At 40.6% G+C, this 20,076-nt stretch overlaps 1 protein-coding gene across 1 annotated transcript; it reads right to left on the bottom strand.

Annotated features, from left to right (window-relative positions):
* Positions 1–1,021: 1,021 nt before the first annotated feature.
* Positions 1,022–17,753, bottom strand: LOC149443277 (fucolectin-like). The gene is made up of 4 exons (XM_089655678.1): positions 17,686–17,753; positions 15,323–15,405; positions 4,806–5,106; positions 1,022–1,181 (listed from the first exon to the last, which is right to left on the bottom strand). Exons 1-4 carry the CDS (start codon positions 17,751–17,753, stop codon positions 1,022–1,024), a joined length of 612 nt encoding a protein of 203 aa, XP_089511804.1.
* Positions 17,754–20,076: the final 2,323 nt, after the last annotated feature.

Raw genomic sequence — 20,076 nt, forward strand, 5'->3', positions numbered from 1 at the left:
GAATATCACTATTGGCCACTAGGGGGTGTATAATTTATGTGGGGATTTTGCACTAGATTTTTATAGATTGATAATTATTTAATTTATTATGGAAGGATATAAGTTGAGCGCTTCATCATTTATATAATTTGTTAGCATTAGTGACGTGATTAAATAAAGCAGAGATGTTTTTTACTACACGGGTAGGGAAGGCAAACATTATTGTCAAAGCTATACCTATTGATGGCTCACTAAAGATATTAAAAAAAAGCTCTCTGAAAACTAGAATCCTTCTTCAGATCTATTGATGGATTATCTGTATGCAAAGACGAACCTAGTATTCCAAAACCATACAGCTTTTTAATATTTTTATTTAAAAACTGTAGATTTTTTAATATTTTATTCTATGTAATTTATATATATATATATATATATATATATATATATATATATATATATATAATAAAAAATATAGAATACAAATATTAATATATATATATAGATATAGATATTTTTAGATATATATAATACATAGAATATAAATGTTAAAATATATATCTCTATGTAGATAGATAGATAGATTATATATATATATATATATATTAATATATGAGAGAGAGCGATGATATAGATAGATAGATAGATAGATAGATAGATATAGATAGATAGATAGATAGATAGATAGATAGATAGATAGATAGATAGATCTACATCATCTCTCTCTCATATATTCATATATATATATATATATATATATATATATATATATATATAAAATAAAAAATATAGAATACAAATATGAATATATATATATTTTTAGATATATATAATACATAGAATAAAAATGTTAAAATATATATATATATATATATATATATATATATATATATATATAGATGTATAGATGTATATATTTTTTAATACTTTATGTGTATATATTTTTTGTGCTTCCCTACCCTTAGCATGTTTTCCTAGCTAATACAATACCTCTTTTTTTTTAATACAACTTTATTTATTTAAATATATTTTCCATGGAAATGTATTAGACTTCATTTTCTAAGTAATGTTCAAAGACCTGAACTTCACACAGATGAAGATATTCTGATTTTCCACGTAAAATGACATTGACGTATCGGCCAACCATGCCGCTACACACGAAGGTCTCTGTTCCTCCAGCTGGGATTGAGATCACCACTCCACACCTGCAGAGAGGAGATGATAATGATTGATGATGATGATTAAAAGTTGATCTAATGATGTACTTACATCAAAATCATAAAATAAATATGAAAATATAACAACAACCTTTAATTTACTTCAATAATTCAATTTACTTAAAGTTGCACTTTAATTCCTCACTAACCCTAGGTTCACACCTAAGCGTTTTCTGCAGCGTTTTGCAGAAACGCACTACAGTCTATTTAACATGATTTCCAATGGGACACGTTCACACCTGTGCGTTTTCACCCGGTGCAGTTTTTTGGGAATGGTCAGGGGCTTTTTTGAACGCAAAAAGTTGAGTTTTTGTTTCTATAGACTTCAATGTAAATACTGCAGAAAAGCATGTATTGCGTTTTTGCCATGTTTGTGATGCACTTTGCGTTTTAAATCTGCCTAGCAACAAGTAAAAAAAATTTAAAAAGCATAAAAAACGCGGCAAAAACGTGAAAAAAAACCTGCAATGCAGAAACGGCTCAAACACAATCTGCATAGGTTTGAATCTAGCCTAAGGCTAAGTTTACACTACCTTCAACAGCAGGCATTTCATGATTCTCCAGGAATGTCTGTCCAAACTGTGTACATGGCAGCATGGTTGTTCACATAGTTGCACTAGCATCACGTTGCATTGCGTCAAAATTGACCCAACATGTGTCATTCACCAGGCTTTGCTGCTCCCCAAATGCTTCTATTGTAAAAGTGCTGCAATTGCATCACAAACGGCCCTATGGCGTTTACAGTTCATTTGAGTTTTGAGGTTTAGAAAGATTTGCTAGTTGAGATGATAATACAAAAACCCATACAATGAAAAACCAATGAAGAGGGGGCATCTGGGAAGCAATTTTTAACGTGACACATACGCATCACAAACGTGTCAAAAATGCAGCGTTAATGCATCTTGACGCATTAGGTGCAGTAACTGGCACTCAGATTCTATGCAATTCTACCCACATGGATGAAAAATATATTTGAAATATATTTAAAAAATATTCTTCCCAAATATATTGACATATATTTGAAATACTGCAATTTTGCCCATATTCAATATAATTCAATAAACAAATATATATATATATATATATATATATATATATATTTTATTTTTTTTTAATATATATATATATATATGTATATATAATTTTTTTTTTAAATATACATATATATATATATATATATTTTTTTTTTAATATACATACATATTTATATATATATATATATATATATATATATATATATATATATATATATATATATATATATGTGTATATATATAGTATGTTGAAATGCATTTGTATTACAAAATATATGAAAATTATTGCTAAAAATACATTTTCAAATATACTGTATGTCTTTAAAAATACAAATCTACATTTTAGGAATGCATTTACGGATATATGTAAAAATATATGTTAAAATAACTTTTTTATGTTAAAAAAAAATCTGAAGAATATTTTTAAAAATATTAATTTTTTAAATATATTCTTCAGATTTTTTTTAACATACAAAAAAGTCATTTTAACATATATTTTTACATATATTTGTAAATGTATTCCAAAAATGCAGATTTGTATTTTTAAAGACAGACAGTATATTTGAAATGTATTTTTAAAATATTTTTTTCATATATTTTATATACAATTATACAAAAGTGCTAACTAATGGTAAAGTCCATCAATCATACAAAAGTCAGTGTTCAAAAAACTTCTTAAATGAGTGAACCCAAATCATCAAAAGAGCCGGGAAAACCCCACATTGAGTAAATCAAGAAAGGAGGAAGATGACACCTCTAGGATCCTGGTGAAAACAACAGACATATAAGAGCTCTTACCAGAGCTTTTATATCAGAAAAGACAACAGCGCTTTTGGAGTTAACCCGAGACAACTCTCTGGTTTGTAGCGCAGAGATGGCTCTGCTCTTGGCTCAGCTCCAACTCCATGTTTCCATTGGTAAATCATGCAAGGAATAAACACTAATAGTGGAATCAAGGATGGAGAAGGATCTGGGGGGATCAATGGTGGAGAAGGATCTGGGGGGATCAATGGTGGAGAAGGATCTGGGGGATCAATGGTGGAGAAGGATCTGGGGGATCAATGGTGGAGAAGGATCTTGGGGGATCAACGGTGGAGAAGGATCTGGGGGGATCAATGGTGGAGAAGGATCTGGGGGGATCAATGGTGGAGAAGGATCTGGGGGGATCAATGGTGGAGAAGGATCTGGGAGATCAATGGTGGAGAAGGATCTTGGGGGATCAATGGTGGAGAAGGATCTGGGGGATCAATGGTGGAGAAGGATCTGGGGGAATCAATGGTGGAGAAGGATCTGGGGGGATCAATGGTGGAGAAGGATCTGGGGGAATCAATGGTGGAGAAGGATCTGGGGGAATCAATGGTGGAGAAGGATCTGGGGGAATCAATGGTGGAGAAGGATCTGGGGGGAATCAATGGTGGAGAAGGACCTGGGGGGGAATCACTAGTGGAGAAGGACCTGGGGGGGAATCAATAGTGGAGAAGGACCTGGGGGGGAATCAATGGTGGAGAAGGACCTGGGGGGAATCAATGGTGGAGAAGGACCTGGGGGGAATCAATGGTGGAGAAGGATCTGGGGGGATCAATGGTGGAGAAGGACCTGGGGGGGAATCAATGGTGGAGAAGGACCTGGGGGGAATCAATGGTGGAGAAGGATCTGGGGGGAATCAATGGTGGAGAAGGACCTGGGGGGAATCAATGGTGGAGAAGGACATGGGGGGAATCAATGGTGGAGAAGGATCTGGAGGGAATCAATGGTGGAGAAGGATCTGAGGGTTCTGGTAGATCACAAGCTTAATAATGGCATGCAATGCCAAACTGTGGTCTCTAAAGTGAGCAAAATCCTCTCTTGTATTAAAAGAGGTATAGACTCCAGAGAGAGAGATATCATTTCCCCTTGATAAAAATGCCTTGTTGATGTCAGAGGAGAATGGGCAGACTGGTTTGAGATGATAGAAAGGCAACAATAACTGAAATAACCACTCGTTACAACCAAGGTATGCGGTATACTCTGAATGCACAACATGTCGAACCTTGAAGCAGATGGGCTACAGCAGCAGAAGACAAATGCGGGTGCCACTCCTGTCAGCTAAGAACAGGAAACGGAGGCTACAATTAGCAAAGGCTCACCAAAACTGGACAATAGAAGATTGGAAAAACGTTGCCCGGTCTGATTTCTCTAGAGATGGTTGTAAGTGAAAATCCCAGTAGATCAGCAGTTTTTGAAATGCTCAGACCAGCCTGTCCGGCACCAACAACCATGCCATGTTCAAAGTCACTTAAATTCCCTTTCTTCCCCATTCTGATGCTTGGTCTTCACCACCGTCTGGATACCTAAATGCATTGAGTTGCTGCCATGTAATTGGCTGATTAGCAATTTATGTTACCAAGCAATTGAACAGGTGGACCTAATAAACTGGCCAGTGAGAGTATGTGGAAGATTGAAAAACAGAAAAAAATATTCCGGACACACAAAAATTACAATAATAATCAATCTAAAAGGTGTGCAAAACCAATATTTCTGTAGTGATCAGTACAAACATTAACATGGAAGAAAGAAAGTAAGCCAAACCCAACCCCACCTGGGATTATTGTTTCCACTGTTGGACAGAGAGTTTCCAATAAGAATTTCAGCACCATTCAGTCTTTCAGCACAGCAGTCTCCTCTGCTAGTGATGTTGATATGACTGATTATGTGAGGTGTCAGCAGGTCCACCCTCCACCAAGGAGACGGGTCATTATGTGTATGTGAGCAGGATCCATGGGAAAAGTCAGAGTCTTGGTTCCCATCTATGGCGTTTATTGCTGCTGACTGATAGCCGCTGCTTGAGCTTCGTAAAATTGAAGATTGAGTTGCTCGACCTTGGAGGGCGACATTTGTATCTGAGAACGTAAGAGAACAGATACAAATATCATTCAGTATTCAAACATAGTAGGAAAGACAGACAGACAGAAGATAGGCCTCTCTGTTAGTCGTATTAGCTATATTTATTAATTTATTATACACTGCTCAAAAAAATTAAAGGAACACTTTTTAATCATAGTAATCATCAAGTCAATGTAATTCCTGGAATATTGATCTGGTCGGTTAAGTAGCAGAGGGGGTTGTTATTCAGTTTCAGATGCTTTGGTGTTAACTAAATTAACAACAGGTGCACTAGATGGGCAACAATGAGACAACTCCTAAAACAGGAATGGTTTTACAGGTGGAGGCCACTGACATTTGTTTGCCTACTCCTTTTTTTCTGACTGTTTTTACTTGTTGTGCATTTTGGCTAGGGTCAATGTCACTACTGGTAGCATGAGGACACACCTGGACCCAACAGAGGTTGCACAGGCAGTCCAACTCCTCCAGGATGGCACATCAATATGTGCCATTGCCAGATGGTTTGGTGTGTCTCCCAGCACAGGCTCAAGAGCATGGAGGAGATTCCAGGAGACAGGCAGTTACTCTAGGAGAGCTGGACAGGGCCATAGAAGGTCCTTAACCCATCAGCAGGACTGGTATCTTCTCCTTTGTGCAAGGAGGAACAGGATGAGCACTGCCAGAGCCCTACAAAATTACCTCCAGATGGCCACTGGCGTGAATGTCTCAAACAATCAGAAACAGGCTTCATGAGGGTGGCCTGAGAGCCCAACATCCTCTAGTGGGCCATGTGCTCACTGCCATAGAGCTCAACTAGCATTTGCCATTGAACACCAGAATTGGCAGGTCCACCACTGGCCCCCTGTGCTTTTCACAGATGAGAGCAGGTTCACCCTGAGCACATGTGACAGATGTGAAAGGGTCTGGAGAAGCCGTGGAGAACATTATGCTGCCTGTAACATGGTTCAGCATGGCCATTTTGATGGTGGGTCAGTGATGGTCTGGGTCATCCTCTAGTGGGCCATGTGCTCACTGCCATAGAGCTCAACTAGCATTTGCCATTGAACACCAGAATTGGCAGGTCCACCACTGGCCCCCTGTGCTTTTCACAGATGAGAGCAGGTTCACCCTGAGCACATGTGACAGATGTGAAAGGGTCTGGAGAAGCCGTGGAGAACATTATGCTGCCTGTAACATGGTTCAGCATGGCCATTTTGATGGTGGGTCAGTGATGGTCTGGGTCATCCTCTAGTGGGCCATGTGCTCACTGCCATAGAGCTCAACTAGCATTTGCCATTGAACACCAGAATTGGCAGGTCCACCACTGGCCCCCTGTGCTTTTCACAGATGAGAGCAGGTTCACCCTGAGCACATGTGACAGATGTGAAAGGGTCTGGAGAAGCCGTGGAGAACATTATGCTGCCTGTAACATGGTTCAGCATGGCCATTTTGATGGTGGGTCAGTGATGGTCTGGGGAGGCATATCCATGGAGGGACGCATTGACCTCTACAAGCTAGACAGTGGCACCCTGACTGTCATTAGGTATCAGGATGAAATCCTTGGATCCATTGTCAGACCCTATGCTGGTGCAGTGGGTCTTGGGTTCCTCCTTTTGCATGACTCATGTGGCGAGAGTATGCAGGCAGTTCCTAGAGGAAAAAGGAATTGATATAATTTAATGGTCCCTACGCTCACCTGATCAAAATCCAATAGAACACCTCTGGGATATCATGTTTCGGTCCATCTGACGCAACCATGTTGCACCTCAGACTGTCCAGGAGCTCCGTGATGCCCTGGTCCAGATCTTGGGGGAAATACCCCAGGACACCATCCGTCGTCTCATTAGGAGCATGCCCCGATGTTGTCAGGCATGCATATAAGCACATGGAGGCCCTACAAACTACCATTTTGAGCTGCATCAATGGAATTTTAGCAAAATGGACTAGCCTGCTGCATCATTTTTTCACATTGATTTTCGGGGTGTCTTTGAATTCAGTCCTCTGTAGGTTGATCATTTTCATTTCCATCAAACGATGGGCCATCCTTACCTTCCTAACACATTAGCCGGTCCATATCAGTATAGATATCCAGCACGATATTTTTGCCCATTGAGATCTGATGTGTTTTCAGAGTGTTCCTTTCATTTTTTTGAGCAATGAAATTCATAAGGCTTACACAGTGTTACTATATTACAGAGTTAAAGTGACCCTGTCTCCATGGGGTCACTAATAAAAGTCTTGTAAAATTTATATTTACCTTTTTGTCAGCCAAAGTCATTAGATGCCACCTCTTCATTACTACTTGGCCAGTGTAGGTATTCCACAGTTCGGGGTAAGCGGAATACCTGCTTCTCCATACCCAAGCAGCAATTCCTGCTTGCTCATACATGGCCACAGGAGTCAGGAGCCAGTGGGAGGAAACACAGGGTTAATTTACCAAAGGTGAATAGGCTGTTCTCTTTACAAGGGTATTTGAACTTTGCAATGGAATTTTCAGAGTTTAGTGAATGTGGCAAAATGTCACTTTGCAAATAATACCCAAGCATGCCGGGGTATACTTGGCATATCTGTCACCCGGGGGAGATATTTGAACAACTCCTCCCTCACAGACACAAAAATACGTAATGGAATAAAGTACTGGAGGTGTGGCCAGATTGCACAGTTGGATGGGCCTAAAGGGCCATGGTTAAATAAAACCTGAGCCTACTCACTGTATACACCCATACAGTATGCCACAGTACTTGTACCCACACTGCCAGAAGCGCAGAATGCTCAGAGTGCAGGGTTCAGGAAAGTGTAATCCACAGGCCACTGCACAGAATGCAACCAATAATGACCCCTCCTGCCAGTCCTGCCCCAAGCCCACATCATCCACTGTACAGATCTCAAGCAACAACCCTAATCTTCCCCAGTGCAGATTCCCCCCCCAGGGGTGTACTGACCATTTGGAAACTTGGGCACTGCCCGAGGGCCCGGGGTCAGTAGGGGGCCCCATGAGATGCCCCTGGTTCCTTTTTCATAGGCTTTTTTGAGTTTGGGCAAGGACACAGGGGCCCCATGATCCCCTATTGCCTGGGGGCCCCATGAGTTGTCAGTCCGCCCCTGCCCCCATTCATGAATCCCTCCAACCAGCCCACCACCTCAGTACAGACCCCTTCTCCAAGCTTCACTCTTCACTACAGACAATCCCAGTTCAGACCCTTTCTCCCAGTCTAACCTCAGTCCAGACCCTCCCGGGTACAGATCCCCCTATACAGCCTAACCATTCAGTATAGACCCTTCCCAGGAAAGGCTTCCTTCTTTCCTAACCACTCTGTACAGACTTTTCCCCCATATAGCTCCCCTCCTATCCTAACCCCTCAGTACAGACTTTCCCTCCTTCCTAACCCCTCAGTACAGACTCTTCTCCTATATTAAACCCTCAGTATAGTGCCTCCCCAGTACAACCTCTGTTCTTCCTAACCCCTAAGTACAGACCCCCCAGGACAAATCCCATCCTACCCCAACCCCTCAGTACAGACTCCCCAGTACTACCCCCTCATCCTAACCCCTCAGTACAGACTTTCCCTCCATCCTAACCCCTCAGTACAGACTTTCCCTCCATCCTAACCCCTCAGTACTGACTCTTCTCCTATCCTAAACCCTCAGTACAGCACCTACCCCAGTACAACCTCTGTTCTTCCTAACCCCTAAGTACAGATCCCCCAGTACAAATCCCATCCTACCCCAACCCCTCAGTACAGACCTGCTTAAGTATAGCTTCTTCCCAGCCTAGCCCCTAAGTATATACTCCCATACAGACCCCTCTTGAGTAGAGACACCTCCCAATACATATCCCCTTCTCCCAGCCTAACCTCTCAGACCATCCCATACAGACCCCAACCCCTCCAAGTAGAGACAACTCCCATTAGACACCCCCCCCCCCCGCTGTGTAACCACACCTACCTGTACAGAGCACCCTCCCATCCTTACCCTTCAGTACAGCCCATCCAGTCCTCTGTCTCAGTCTTAAAAAAGAAAAAACAGGATTTTTGATTTCACATAATTGGGTGATGGAAGCCAGAAAAGCTTTATCTCATTCACTAATCCCTGTGAAATATTCCCCTGTAAAGTGAACAGACTACTTGCATTTAGTAAATCAATGTGTCATGTACCTGGTGTTGAAGACCAATGGAGAGAGAGCTTCTCTTACAGCTAAGTTCCAGACTCCCCTAAAGATGGGACAGAAGTAGATAGGCCCAAATGATGGTGTGACTGAGCATGTTTTTCAGAGGTACACCCAGGAGAACAGCTGATGGACTGGAGTGGTGTCTGCAGACAGGTGGCACCCGTGAGAGATAGCAGGCCTTCAGTGTAGCAGAGAACAGAAGAGCAGCCAGTTTAGAGCCAGGGTCAGATGCCAGGTGGAGATTAGAGCAGACATAAGCAGATAAATCAAAAACGAATTCTCCTGCGCTCTGGGACTCAGACAGGTGGCGAACAGATGGAACCAGGCCTGGAGGGATCGTCCACCAATGCATAAAGGGCTGTGCGGCTCCAAAACAAGGCTGGGGAAGCCCAATCAACACTGCAGAATGAAATGGAAACGAGAAGCGCACCCACCTTGCGCATTACCTCAGTAACCAAAATTTATTAATTGTAAAAAATATACTCACAAACAGCGAATAAAATCAGGCATGTAAGTCCTCACAGGGACTTGAAAATAACATGAGTCCCATCAGGGGAGTGGGTGTTCAGTACAGCTGACGCGTTTCGAAGGGGGTCCCTTCTTCCTCAGAGCTAACTGAACTGTGAGTGCTCTCTCCTATATATACTCCTGGACTGAACCTAGGCCCTCCCCACTGGGTTGGGCAGTCTCAGGTTAGTAGGAGGGGCCAAGATCTCGTCAACAGACAATCACTATTTGTAATGCCATCAGAGAGAAATGATATAGACAAACATAAAATATAAGATATAAAATATATAAAAAAACCACATTTTGCATACACCACTTAGTGTGCATATAATATATCAACTTAGCGATGACACCATTGGAAACGATGATAATAGATAATACATGATGAAACATAATATATTGTAAATAGTTAGTCTTATTCCATGATTCATTAGTGAGCGATGTATCAAATGGACAATTCATCCAGAGGACTTGTCATGAAGCTGGATGAGTACATAGCAATTAATGTAACAATAGACATAAATTGTTAGTCAATGGATGTCTTAATGGTTAGGTGTCCATAGTGACACAAACACATGTATGTATATGTAAACATATAAACCCACACACAAACCTTCAGCCAGAAGCTGTGTGTTGTGTGCTACCAGGCAGCTGCATGTGCTTCATGATCGGATGATGGAGAGGATTGGATCAGTACTCTTGGATCCGTAATAATGTATAGTCAGCAGCAGAGGGAGATCTTATGCTTCCCTCATTAGCTGCAGGATTACCCTGTGTGTGGAACGCACGCTAGTATGGAATGCTCGTGACTGCGCATGCGTGGACCAACATGCGCTTGCGCTGTGTGAGGAGGACAGGTCCGTCGGCGCGATCACGTGAGCGCGCATCACGCGCATCTGACGGCCACTCTGTGCGCGTACACCAACACCGCTCTATTGGGTAAAATACCAGACCTGCCACCCCGCCCCCATCCTCTGACGAGGCTCTAGTTGGGGGAAAATGTCTGGGGATGACCTCGAGATTCATACTCTCATCTAGCCACTAGGTAGTGCAAACACAATTAGTTTATCTCTATTTTTTTCCACACTATTTTCATTTTGCGATTTATTATATCAATCATATCTAGTAATACATATACTGCTGCCATCAGGAATGTGTTGAGTGTAAGGAATGTGGTTACCTATTACTAGCCCTGACAATAATAATCTCTCATCCTACTGTACCATACTACAAGTACACATATGGTCCCTTCAGTAGTTTGGTGCTAACTAGTGACTCCCTAAGACTGTTAACATACTGCAAGCCCACGGTTCATGGATCTTTTAAATGTATAGATATGAAGTTTATCATATCTTTATATATTTGTTGTATGTATATTATTCTATATGGTTACACCTAATATATACATCTTCCATACAGGGTCCCGTCACATATGCTGCTATTACCATTCACCCTGTTAAGAAGCAAAACCAAAAACCAAAATAATAGATTGCTTTAGGTTTAAGGTGCAAGTGATGGCCTTGTATACTGGATCATAGCATCCTAATATTAGACTCTCTCACTATCAGTAGTACTATCATCGGATCATTTTAATGTCTTTTATCAGTACTAGGGTGCTTAAGCGCCTATATCGTGGTTTTTACCTCAATATCTAATGTGCAATGATGTGTATAGAGTCTTAGTTGTATTATATGGATTTTATCTTATATCATATTATTATATTATTATTATTTTATCTTACTGTATTTATCATCATGTATTACATGTGTTCTATACATGATGCATAGAAGGCGTACATGTGAACATATGCCTATATGTTTCATATTTTATACCCACCGGCAACACTACTGTCATATCCACTTAAGGAGTTACACGCATGTGTATGTAGTGTATACACATGTATACATATGTTCATGCTGATGCCTTTCACTTCAATACATCTCTGGAGTGCGGCAGCCAGGGCCGTCTGACCACCCCATTTGATTGGCTATGACGTGTACTCAACAGCAAGTTCGTCAGAGGGGAATCCCCAGACATTTTCCCCCAACTAGAGCCTCGTCAGAGGATGGGGGCGGGGTGGCAGGTCTGGTATTTTACCCAATAGAGCGGTGTTGGTGTACGCGCACAGAGTGGCCGTCAGATGCGCGTGATGCGCGCTCACGTGATCGCGCCGACGGACCTGTCCTCCTCACACTGCGCAAGCGCATGTTGGTCCACGCATGCGCAGTCACGAGCATTCCATACTAGCGTGCGTTCCACACACAGGGTAAACCTGCAGCTAATGAGGGAAGCATAAGATCTCCCTCTGCTGCTGACTATACATTATTACGGATCCAAGAGTACTGATCCAATCCTCTCCATCATCCGATCATGAAGCACATGCAGCTGCCTGGTAGCACACAACACACAGCTTCTGGCTGAAGGTTTGTGTGTGGGTTTATATGTTTACATATACATACATGTGTTTGTGTCACTATGGACACCTAACCATTAAGACATCCATTGACTAACAATTTATGTCTATTGTTACATTAATTGCTATGTACTCATCCAGCTTCATGACAAGTCCTCTGGATGAATTGTCCATTTGATACATCGCTCACTAATGAATCATGGAATAAGACTAACTATTTACAATATATTATGTTTCATCATGTATTATCTATTATCATCGTTTCCAATGGTGTCATCGCTAAGTTGATATATTATATGCACACTAAGTGGTGTATGCAAAATGTGGTTTTTTTATATATTTTATATCTTATATTTTATGTTTGTCTATATCATTTCTCTCTGATGGCATTACAAATAGTGATTGTCTGTTGACGAGATCTTGGCCCCTCCTACTAACCTGAGACTGCCCAACCCAGTGGGGAGGGCCTAGGTTCAGTCCAGGAGTATATATAGGAGAGAGCACTCACAGTTCAGTTAGCTCTGAGGAAGAAGGGACCCCCTTCGAAACGCGTCAGCTGTACTGAACACCCACTCCCCTGATGGGACTCATGTTATTTTCAAGTCCCTGTGAGGACTTACATGCCTGATTTTATTCGCTGTTTGTGAGTATATTTTTTACAATTAATAAATTTTGGTTACTGAGGTAATGCGCAAGGTTGGTGCGCTTCTCGTTTTCAATTCAATAAGCAGATAAATAGCTGGGGTCATACACAGGAGAGCAAGCAAGAAGATCCATTAGCCAAACCAAGGTCATACACAGGAGAGCAAGCAAGAAGATCCATTAGCCAAACCAAGGTCATACACAGGAGAGCAAGCAAGAAGATCCATTAGCCAAACCAAGGTCATACACAGGAGAGCAAGCAAGAAGATCCATTAGCCAAACCTAGGTCATACACAGGAGAGCAAGCAAGAAGATCCATTAGCCAAACCTAGGTCATACACAGGAGAGCAAGCGAGAACATCCATTAGCCAAACTGAGGTCATACACAGGAGAGCAAGCGAGAACATCCATTAGCCAAACCGAGTTCATACACAAGAGAGCAAGCAAGAAGATCCATTAGCCAAACTGAGGTCATACACAGGAGAGCAAGCAAGAAGATCCATTAGCCAAGTCAAGGTCATACACAGGAGAGCAAGCAAGAAGATCCATTAGCCAAACCGAGGTCATACACAGGAGAGCAAGCAAGAAGATCCATTAACCAAACCAAAGTAATATACAGGAGAGCAAGCAAGAAGATCCGTTAGCCAAACTGAGGTCATACACAGGAGAGCATGCAAGAAGATCCGTTAGCCAAACCGAGGTCATACACAGGAGAGCAAGCAAGAAGATCCATTAGCCAAACCCAGGTCATACACAGGAGAGCATGCAAGAAGATCCATTAACCAAACCAAAGTAATACACAGGAGAGCAAGCAAGAAGATCCGTTAGCCAAACTGAGGTCATACACAGGAGAGCAAGCAAGAAGATCCATTAGCCAAACCGAGGTCATACACAGGAGAACAAGCAAGAAGATCCATTAGCCAAACCGAGGTCATACACAGGAGAGCAAGCAAGAAGATGTGTTAGCCAAGCCAAGGTCATACACAGGGGAGCAAGCAAGAAGATCCATTAGACATGCCAAGTTCATACACAGGAGAGCAAGCAAGAAGATCCATTAGCCATGCCAAGTTCATGCACAGGAGAGCAAGCAAGAAGATGCATTAGCCAAACCAAGGTCATACACAGGAGAGCAAGCAAGAAGATGTGTTAGCCAAACCGAGGTCATACACAAGAGAGCAAGCAAGAAGATGTGTTAGCCAAACCAAGGTCATACACAGGAGAGCAAGCAAGAAGATCCATTAGCTAAGCTGAGGTCATACACAGTAGAGCAAGCAAGAAGAACCATTAGCCAAACCGAGGTCATACACTGGAGAGCAAGCAAGAAGATGTGTTAGCCAAGTCAAGGTCATACACAGGGGAACAAGCAAGAAGATCCATTAGCCATGCCAAGTTCATACACAGGGGAACAAGCAAGAAGATGCATTAGCCATGCCAAGTTCATACACAGGGGAACAAGCAAGAAGATGCATTAGCCAAACCGAGGTCATACACAGGAGAGCAAGCTAGAAGATCCATTAGCCAAACCAAGATCATACACAGGAGAGCAAGCAAGAAGATGTGTTAGCCAAACCGAGGTCATACACAAGAGAGCAAGCAAGAAGATGTGTTAGCCAAACCAAGGTCATACACAGGAGAGCAAGCAAGAAGATCCATTAGCTAAGCTGAGGTCATACACAGTAGAGCAAGCAAGAAGAACCATTAGCCAAACCGAGGTCATACACTGGAGAGCAAGCAAGAAGATGTGTTAGCCAAGTCAAGGTCATACACAGGGGAACAAGCAAGAAGATCCATTAGCCATGCCAAGTTCATACACAGGGGAACAAGCAAGAAGATGCATTAGCCATGCCAAGTTCATACACAGGGGAACAAGCAAGAAGATGCATTAGCCAAACCGAGGTCATACACAGGAGAGCAAGCTAGAAGATCCATTAGCCAAACCAAGATCATACACAGGAGAGCAAGCAAGAAGATCCATTAGCTAAGCTGAGGTCAGGTCAGGAGACGGCAGAGAAGAAAGGTCCACGAGCAAGCCGAGTCGGTAATAGGAGATCACAATAGCAAGCAAACACAAGACAAAGGTACCAGGGAGCCAGAGATTAACCAGCAATTGGAGAGAGTAATTGGCTTCCTTATAAAGGTCATCTGGTGCCAAACTAAGCTAGTGGCATGTGTAACTGTGCGCCAGTGGTCATGTGCATTCTGGCTTGCATGCATGTGCCAATGCGCATTAATGTGCGCATTTCTGCAGCCATGCAGGAATGCCAGGTCTCAGAGTACCTGTGCTGTGGACAGAGCCCTAACACAATGTCACTTCTTGCAGAAAGGGGAACAATTATTCAACTTACATAGAAGGGTTGAATACCTACAACAGTCCGAGAAGGGGAGCAGTGAAGTGTATCAAGACAAGGGCCCCCAGAGAGGTAGGAATAGGGCTTGCTTTTGACTTTGTGGTGACAAAGGTATTGTATTGGTAGCTGTTCGGTATATTATACTTGATTCTTACATTCTGCAGTAACTCCAGAGAAAGTCCACAAGAGGGCAACAAAAGACTGTCGAAATCTCATTCTTAGGATGCTGTGGATACACCTAAAGGAAAACGTACAAAAAATAAATGAGAAAATCTTTATATTGCAACAAAAAAAATTGTCAGAAGTCCAAACGTATGCATTCTGCACTTTTGTCCCTGTTGGAGAGATTTTACATAACTAAAAGGAATGGATGGAGCACATCAAATGTTAATTGATGTCACTAGCATTTTAAATAAAAGATCAAACCCATTTGGAAGAAAAATATATTTGAAATATATTTTAAAAATATTCTTCCCAAATATATTGACATATTTGAAATACTACAATTTTGGTCATATTCCATATATTTCAAAATATATTTTAATAAATATATATATACTGTATGTTGAAATGTGTTTTTATTACAAGATATATGAAAAATATTTTTAAAAATACATCTTCAAATATACTGTATGTCTTTACAAATGCAAATCTGCATTTTTGGAATGCATTTCCAAATATATGTAAAAATATATGTTAAAACGACTTTTTTATATTTTAAAAAAAAATCTGAAGAATATATTAAAAAAATATATTTTTAAAAATATTTTGTAATATATAAAAAATGCATTTCAACATGCTATATATATATATATATATATATATATATATATACACACACTGCATGTTGAAATGCATTTTTTATATGACAAAATATATGAAAAATATTTTTTAAAATATATATTTTTAGAATATATTCTTCAGGTTTTAATTAACATATAAAAAAGTCATTTTAACATATATTTTTACATATATTTGGAAATGCATTCCAAATATGTAATGTCTTTCCCTTTTACAAAAATACATGTTTTACAATAGTACAAAAAAAGTTTTGAGACCATTAATTAAAACTTAGGTTAAAATGCGATTTTAAATCTGTGGTGCTATTGTCAGCACAGCATACAAATAATGCAATAAATAATTGGTGGTGAGTGAGTTAGTTTGAATACTAGACAGACTGTCTGATTTGAGCCTTGCATGTGTTTTCCTCTTCTACATATGCAGAATGGTCAGATTTCTGGCGAAAGACCTGGATTCCTAAACTACCTACTCAGAGAGAATGTACAGGAAAATATCTAGGGGAATCAAAGAGTACTGAAGCAGCAATTGCTCTAATTTGATCATTCCAAATAAAGTAGTTTTGTTATTCATATTATTATTATTATTAGTAGTAGTAGTAGTAGTAGTGGTATTATTATTATTAATGGTATTATTATTGTTATTATTATTATTGGTAAGAGTAGTAGTGGTGATAATAGTAGTAGTTGTGTAATAATAGTAGTAGTAGTAGTGGTAATAGTCGTAGTAGTGGTATTATTAAAATTATTATTATTATTAGTGGTGTTGTTATTATTATTAGTAGTAATATTAGTAGTGGTGATAATAGTAGTAGTGGTAGAAGTAGTAGTGGTAATAATAGTAGTAGGAGTAGTGGTAATAATAGTAGTAGAAGTATTAGTGGTAATAATAGTAGTAGTTGTGTAATAGTAGTAGTAGTGGTAGTAGTAGTAGTGGTAGTAGTGGTAATAGTAGTAGTAGTGTAATAGTAGTAGTGGTAGTAGTGGTAATAGTAGTAGTGGTAGTAGTGGTAATAGTAGTAGTGGTAGTAGTGGTAATAGTAGTAGTGGTAATAGTAGTAGTAGTAGTAGTAGTGGTAATAGTAGTAGCAGTAGTGGTAATAGTAGTAGTAGTGGTAGTAGTGGTAATAGTAGTAGTGGTAGTAGTGGTAATAGTAGTAGTGGTAATAGTAGTAGTGGTAATAGTAGTAGTGTAATAGTAGTAGTGATAGTAGTAGTAGTAGTGGTAATAATAGTAGTAGTTGTGTAATAGTAGTAGTGGTAATAGTAGTAGTAGTAGTGGTAATAGTAGTGGTAGTAGTGGTAATAGTAGTAGTAGTAGTAGTAGTAGTAGTAGTGGTAATAGTAGTAGTAGAAGAGTAGTAGTGTTGTTATAGTATTATTACTCATTTTATATTAGTATTACTACTACGACATACCTTAGAAAGAATAGCTTTCTACCATAGGGAATCTTCCTCTAATAATAGATACAATTACAGGAACAGTTACATACATTTGCAGTTTCTGATGAGACAGCGCTGCTGTTTTTGTTGTGTCAGGACAATTATTGTACAAGAGTTGTTTTTAAAATGCTTATCTTCCAGCGCAGGAAATCCATCTCCCAGAACAACTGAGGAACTATCTTTGGGAAATGCAGGACAGCTTCTTATGGGACATACTGTAACCTGTGATATATACTAAGCATACAGTGCACATAGCATACATTACATAGAGCAACGTACCCCTGCTGTGAATCATGAGGATTATTGTTTTGATACTTGCCACAATTTTCATTTTCTGGATCCTTCATGCATGAGCTTACTACAGGTCATGGCTGCCCCTCTGACGCATCCAAGATCATTTCTTACTAGCCCATAAATTCAACCTAGATCCACTTTCCACTGTTCCCATCACAGGTCTTGCAATAGCAACTAAAGCTGGGAACCTAGCCTGACATTAGGAGGATCCAAAAATGGAAAATTAGGGTAAATATCTAAACAATTTTCCTCATTCCTGAATCTCTTCATCTCAGAGTGTAGGCAGGTGTAGTTTGGCCTCCATGCAAGGGTGGTGCTGTTGGGTGACCATCGTGCAGAAGGTGTGAAGGACAAAGGGAAACCCATGTTCATCTGAGGCCTCCTAAGGTGTCATCAGGGGAGAAGCTGTTGAGTGGATGCTGCTGCCCTGGCTGACCTTCACGGCCAACTTTAGTGTGGGCAGTGCTAATAAATAGCACTGCCCCCTTCAGGTGCTGTACTTTTGGCAAGTGGTTAGATCAGGGACAGAACCCCCACTGGCTATGGACAGGATGTCTAGTGTAGGTTCCTGTGGAGGAGGGACAGAATAGGGACTGTTGCTGTGTCTCAAGCAGCAGCCCTGCCTTACTCAAGTGCCCTGATGTCTGTCTTCCAGGCACTTCTTATGTTGGATGCTGTCAGGTGTTAACAGTGTGCATGGGTAATGTTAATATATTTTGCTGCACCAACTGTTCTCCGTGGGAGTCCTCTTCTCCTGTGGGCATCGAGCACTGGGCCCCTCTCACAAGCCTACTGACCCTTGCATGAGGGGAGGGACTGATGGCTGTATTATTGGTCTTGATGGAGAAGTCAGGGGAGGGGGCACGGGCTGGAGGGAATACTAAGAGCTCAGCTTTGGAAAGATTGAGTTTGAGGAAGTGGAGTGTCATCCATGATGATATGTCACTTAGTAGGTTAGTAATGCGAGATACAAGTAGAAGTCACAAGGAAGTGTTTAACACTAAACCCATGAGCAAATCACCATTAAAGTAATAAAATAATATCTTGCAAACAACTCATTTGGGGCAACTCAACAACAAGAAACCACTTTAAAAACACCTGCTGAATAAACACACATATACACAGATGGTGAAATACAAACATGCCTTTATGATTTTAAATAAAACCCTATTTCTCAAGGTATATATCAATTAAAAGGAAGTAATATTCAAAAATGAAGTGGTCTCATACCAAATATTCCTCCATATACAAAACTTTGTTGTGCAAACAGCGCTGAGGCACATATTCCTTCCTCCGATGTGTTTTGAGTAATTAAAACACAATAATGGGGAAAAAAGCATAAATGGAAAGAATGGTTGGAGTGTCTAAGTTTGCACAATAAAGTTTTGTATGCACAGGAAGAAGAGGCAACATAAGTATTTAGTCATCATTCAGGATCACCTTTTACTTCTTGAGATAGAGAGATTCAAGTGATTGTAAAGTCTTATTTTGTTTTAATACCAAACAGGTTTATACTTACCTGCTCTGTGCAATAGAATTACACAGCGTTACCACGAACTTCCTTTTCTCAGGTCTCCCACATGTGCATCTAAATCTCCGAAAATTAAATTTTCATCTGAAAATCAATTAATTATGAAAAGTATAACTTATAGCGCCGCTCCAAGCTATGGATGGAAGGAAAAGGGTCATCCCACTGGCAGGTGAGAAGAAGGGAGCGTGAGTCTGAGTGATTCCATTGTCAGCCAATACAAGTGAAGGGATGGACATTGCTCAACTGACCCCAGGAGTCCAATGTTGAGGAATAGCCTCAGCTGCCTGTCTGGCCACGCCCTCTATCACATTTCACCCCGCCCACCGAGGCTTGTGACCAAGCCCCCTGACGGGAAGGGCTTGGCCAGAGCAGCGGCTGAGGCAATTTCTCAACATTTGACCCCTGGGGTTGGTTGAGCAACGTCCATACCTTTATTTCATTATGAAACGCATGTCTAGACTCTAGGTAAGTATTGGAGGTGGTGAGGGGCCAATACATTTAACTGAACATTGTTTACCTTAATTCAAGGAATGCAATAAGGTAAAACATTTTTAGACTTTAGAACCATTTCAATAAGAGTGCGAAACCAATGATCAGGGAATCCAGAGAAGAGAAGTGATTTGGTAATGTAACATTGAAGTTAAGTTAAACATCCAAAGCGTTTAAGTTAGGACAGTCCCCTTCATCATGGCTGGGATTTTGAGTAATTCATCTTTCCAGTAATTTCCTAAACCTGATTCCTTTCATTTCATAATTTCATAATTTTACAAAATCAAAGCCCCATTGACAGTGAAGTATCTTAACCCACAGATATCAGTTGGCTATTAACCCAGTTGCCAACCAGC

Source organism: Staurois parvus, unplaced genomic scaffold, assembly GCF_062004578.1.
Source record: "Staurois parvus isolate SC_StPar_1 unplaced genomic scaffold, SC_StPar_1.0 ptg000860l, whole genome shotgun sequence".
In the NCBI taxonomy this organism is placed as follows: domain Eukaryota; kingdom Metazoa; phylum Chordata; class Amphibia; order Anura; family Ranidae; genus Staurois; species Staurois parvus.

Excerpts from the sequence above, each read along its gene's own strand:
- LOC149443277 (XM_089655678.1), bottom strand. The coding sequence starts at position 17,753 with ATGAAGGATCCAGAAAATGAAAATTGTGGCAAGTATCAAAACAATAAT. Across the intron at positions 15,406-17,685 it reads CCTCATGATTCACAGCAGGG|GTGTATCCACAGCATCCTAA; the intron begins GTACGTTGCTCT and ends GTTTTCCTTTAG. Across the intron at positions 5,107-15,322 it reads CTCTGGAGTTACTGCAGAAT|ATACAAATGTCGCCCTCCAA; the intron begins GTAAGAATCAAG and ends TTACGTTCTCAG.